Genomic DNA, 4,154 nt, shown 5'->3' on the forward strand with positions numbered 1-4,154 from the left:
TATCCATCCATCCTTCCACTCGTTTATCCATCCAGTCTTCCAATCTTCCATCTATCCATTCTTCTATCCATCCTTCCATGAATTCATCCATTCTTCTATCCATCTGTTCATCCCTCTTTCCAATATTCTATTCTTTCATCCGTCATTCCATCCATCCATCCATCCTTCCATCCATCATATCGTTATTAAGAATTTACGGCCCATATTTATCAAGTGTTAAACTTTATTCTGTGCTAGGAGTTGGGACTACATTTGTGATCCTGGTGGCCGCAGTCCCTGCCATCATGCAGCTAATATCAATCAGGAAATACAGACATGAAGAGCCTCCAAGTAGTTATTTAGTAATAATAGTGATTAGGGTGATTGGGGTCACATACAGGACACCATAAAAAGGACACCTTAGACTTGAATGTCAAGGAAGGCTTCCCAAGGAGGAGATATTTAAGCTCAGACCAGAGAGTAAGAAACAGTGAGCAGAGGAACAGCCAGTGTGAGAATCCTAGGGTTGGAAGCAACTTGGCCGTTACCGTAGCTGGTGTGTAGTGAGCAAGGGGGGGATGGCAGTAGATTGGGCCAGAAACGCAGCAGGACCACCCTGCACCAGAGGTGTGGCTGTGGTGAGGGGAGGGGGAGGCTGCAAGTTGGGATTGGGGGACCTCGTTTGGGGAAGAGGGGACAGGGCCAGGGCACCTGGTCTTTGAGCTTTGTTGGGCTGTGGCTGGTGAGCCATGAGCATTTGAGCAGCAGAAGATTCGACTGCTCTGACACAGCCCCGGTCTCTTTGCAGAGGGAGATTCTAAGAATGTGGCGGAGCCTGGGAAAGGACCCCAGAGGCACTTTTCCTAAGGCAGCGGTGCCGGTAAGTGGGAGGAGTGGTGGCCAATGGCCAGGGAAGGGTTTGCCCAGCCAGGTGTCCTGGGAGCTTTAATCACCAAGTTGACTATGAGAGGGGAGACTAGGGCTTCACCTGGGGTAGAATTTTAAAATTCTCTTACAATATCGTAGTAAACATAGGAGAACTTGGTGTATAGCCGGAAGTGTACGTTTCTCTCCCATCCGGACCTAAATCTAAACACTAGACCGGGTTGCAACTTTCCTTTCCTTGTCTTAATGCGTCCATGAACAGCAGATGAGTCCTCATTGTCCCCTGAAGTCCATCCCTCCTTCGCTCCCTCTGTCACACGATACTCTCAAGTGCCAACCACTGCTCCTAGGGGCTTACCTCCTTGCAGGAGGCTAAAGAAGGCAACAAGGAAATCAGCCCACAGTAAGTGTTGTGAAGGAACTGGACGGGGTGTGAGGAAGAGTAGGTTGGGGAAGGACCATATGGAGGTCACGTCTGAGCCAAGATCTACAAGGGAAGCAGCTGCCTTGGGGAGACCCGGGGAGCAGGTGTCTGTGCAAAAGAAGCCAGGAGAGCAGAAGTCCCCGGGGCGGGAGAGACCTTGGCTTCGAGGAGCCACAGGGAGGCCACTGGGGTAGGCACAGAATGATGGCGGTGAGGCTGTCACCAGAGGGAGACCCCAGGGAAGGCACAGGCCCTGCTCTCAGATGCTCTCCAGGGTGAGATGCGTGCCTGTGGGTGCCAAGGACTGGAAGCATCTTTGCCAGTAATACCCAACCCCGTGAAGGCCAAATATCTTCACACAGCCAACAAAGGCCCTTGAAAGCAGCTGATTTCCCCAGAATGTCCTTGAAAGGCAAACATCAGGTTTCAGATTCCAGAATATTCCGGCGCGAGTCCTCTGGGAAAGTCTTGAGCCCTTGAGGATGGGTGCCAACGTGTCTATTACCTGATGATGACAGGACCGGTCCTGGGAATGGGTCTGATCCACTGAGGACGGCGAGCTGCCACGGGGAAGCGCTGGGGACAGCGCGGGAGAGCGGGCCACGAGAGGCGGCCGGCCTGAACTGGGCTTAAATTCTTGACCCACCACATGTGACCTTCAGCAAATGCCTTCAACTCTCCCGCTTTCCTTATCTACATAATGGGAATGATGGGGAGGGATGTGTTAGGAGCTAACAGGACGATACCCAGAGAGACAGAAAGTAAGTTAAGAATTCAGTCTTAGGGAAAGCGGCGTCTGACTGGTGTATGTGGGGGGTGACAAGGAAGTAGATGACGCGGACTGGCACCTCGTGTTCTGCCCCAGCGGTGGCTCACGTTCCTTCCTCTTCTGCTTCTCTTCCAGCCAGTTTCGAGAACGTTCCTCCATTCTTCTGCTAAGGCTTGGAAACAGTTGGATAAAACATGATTTGACCCCCGGAGGTTACGCCCAGCTTGACAGAGCGTGACCCCCAAAATGCTTAAGGGTACAGACAGCTGGCTTTCAAGGCCCTCATGACCCGCCTGGCTGGGGGACTTGATGGGAGCCCCTTCCCAGCCCTGGGTCCGTCTTGTCATCCTGAAGATGCGGCACACCTAGCAGTCCCGTTCGACCTGACCCCACCGCAGGAAGAGGTCACTGCCCTCGTGAGCTGTACGGAGCTCCTTTGTCAGAGGGTTCATCATCCCTGTTACTACACGTTTCTTCCAGATTTGTCTCTGGGAGGCGCGCACCTATCCCGTCTGTGCTCAGGATAAATTGCTCCTTATAAAATGGAAAGGAACTTGGCTACTCAGGTGGGATTCGTGGTTTTAATTCCCCAAGATCTTAAATTGCATGTGCCCAAGCCCTTGAACCCTGGGGGTGGGTGGGGGAGGGGATCCTGGGATGAGGTGTCCACTCAGCTTTCCTCTGGAACCTTGGAATGTCCAGCCATGTGTGCGCCGCTCTGAGTCGAATCCCTCTAAGGTGGACCTGGAAAGTGAGTTTTTTAAAAGTTATTTTTATTAACATAAAATGTGTCATTTGCCCCAGGGGTATAGGTCTATGAATCATCAGCTGGAAAGTGATTTGTTAGGAAAATTTCTAACTTTCCTGGGGGAAGGGTAGAGAGGTGGGGGTGGGGGGTAGTCGGATAAGGTGAAGTGTCAAGGTCCCACAGAGGGTGACTTTGGTGAGATCCCTCAGGGCAGGCTCAGGGGCAGCCGCTCAGAGGGGCTCACACTTGGCTTTAATAACAGTTGCAGCAGTTGTCCACCAAGGGGCCCCTCATGTTTTTTGTGCAAATAGCGTAGGCGTCCCTGAGTCACACTGTGGAAGTGGCCCCAGTGGGGGGCATGGGAGCCCATGTGTGAGGCTCCAGCGCCCTTCAGTGACAAGGTACGGGCTGCCCCTAGGGGTGCCTCTGCCAGGATGGGAACCCCACGGGGCTGTGGGCAGAGCCCTTGGGAGCAGCCGTTACACACATCTCAACAGCGGCTGCACAGTACGGACACACACCTGCGTAGGCTCGTGGACAGCAGTGGCTCCATTTACCACTAACTCACCCTTTCCGAACAGCCCGAGGTGAGTGGTGCTGATCAGACCTTTGCAGGGCTCAACCTTCCCAGTTCCAAAGTGGGCTTCCATGGAAGACAAACACCCACGTTCCCATATTTCAAAAAACAAGCAGCCCTGGCCCCAGGCACCTCCCTGACCCCAGATGCACGCTTTCTCCCATAAAATGCACACTCTTGTAGAACAAAACGGTCCAAGTCCACTGGAAAGACCGGTGACAGACAGGCCTCAATGCCTCCACATTGCTGAAGAACTACTGGGTCTTTGTTTTGTTTCATTTTGTTTTTGTGGGGAAACATGAAAGGGAAACAGTCCAGTGATTCATACACGACCTACATAGAGTGTGCCTTTGTCACACCGTGCGGGCGACGTTGTGACCTTCCTTCCTGCTGATGGAAAGGGAAGATGACTTTCTCCAAGAATGGCAAGTCCAACAAGAGACCAATCCGGTTTCCATTTTGGGGAGTGAGATTCATGTCTGTCTGAGCCAGTCTGAGCCAGGCATGAGCCCCTTTGTGAAATTTATGATTACAGGAGTCACAGCTTGGCTCACCCGTGAGATCTCCAAACCTGGAAGGTTGATCTCACTGGGCTGGGGGGAACCTGGACCTGAGGTTGGCTGAAGACTTTGAGGGTGGAGGGGGTCCACTGAACAGCCGGACCGATCAGGGCTGAGTGTCCAGTGCAGAGATCAGAGACTGGTCACCCGGGTTCCCATCCTGGGCAAGGCACTTAGCCTGTCTGAGCCTCAGTTTCTTCTTCGTGGGGTGG

At 52.9% G+C, this 4,154-nt stretch overlaps 1 protein-coding gene across 1 annotated transcript in view; it reads left to right on the forward strand.

Annotated features, from left to right (window-relative positions):
• The window catches only part of LOC111152967 (WAP four-disulfide core domain 1), a 24,705-nt gene extending 22,109 nt beyond the window's left edge, over positions 1–2,596 (forward strand). Inside the window, exons 6-7 of the mRNA XM_022511730.1 lie at positions 788–859; positions 2,193–2,596. Coding sequence (XP_022367438.1) covers positions 788–846 — 59 coding nt within the window. The 3' untranslated portion in view covers positions 847–859; positions 2,193–2,596. The remainder of the gene's footprint in view (positions 1–787; positions 860–2,192) is intronic.
• Positions 2,597–4,154: the final 1,558 nt, after the last annotated feature.

Source organism: Enhydra lutris, unplaced genomic scaffold (assembly GCF_002288905.1).
Source record: "Enhydra lutris kenyoni isolate GAN:26980312 unplaced genomic scaffold, ASM228890v2 scaffoldscaffold30, whole genome shotgun sequence".
Taxonomy (NCBI): Eukaryota; Metazoa; Chordata; class Mammalia; order Carnivora; family Mustelidae; genus Enhydra; species Enhydra lutris.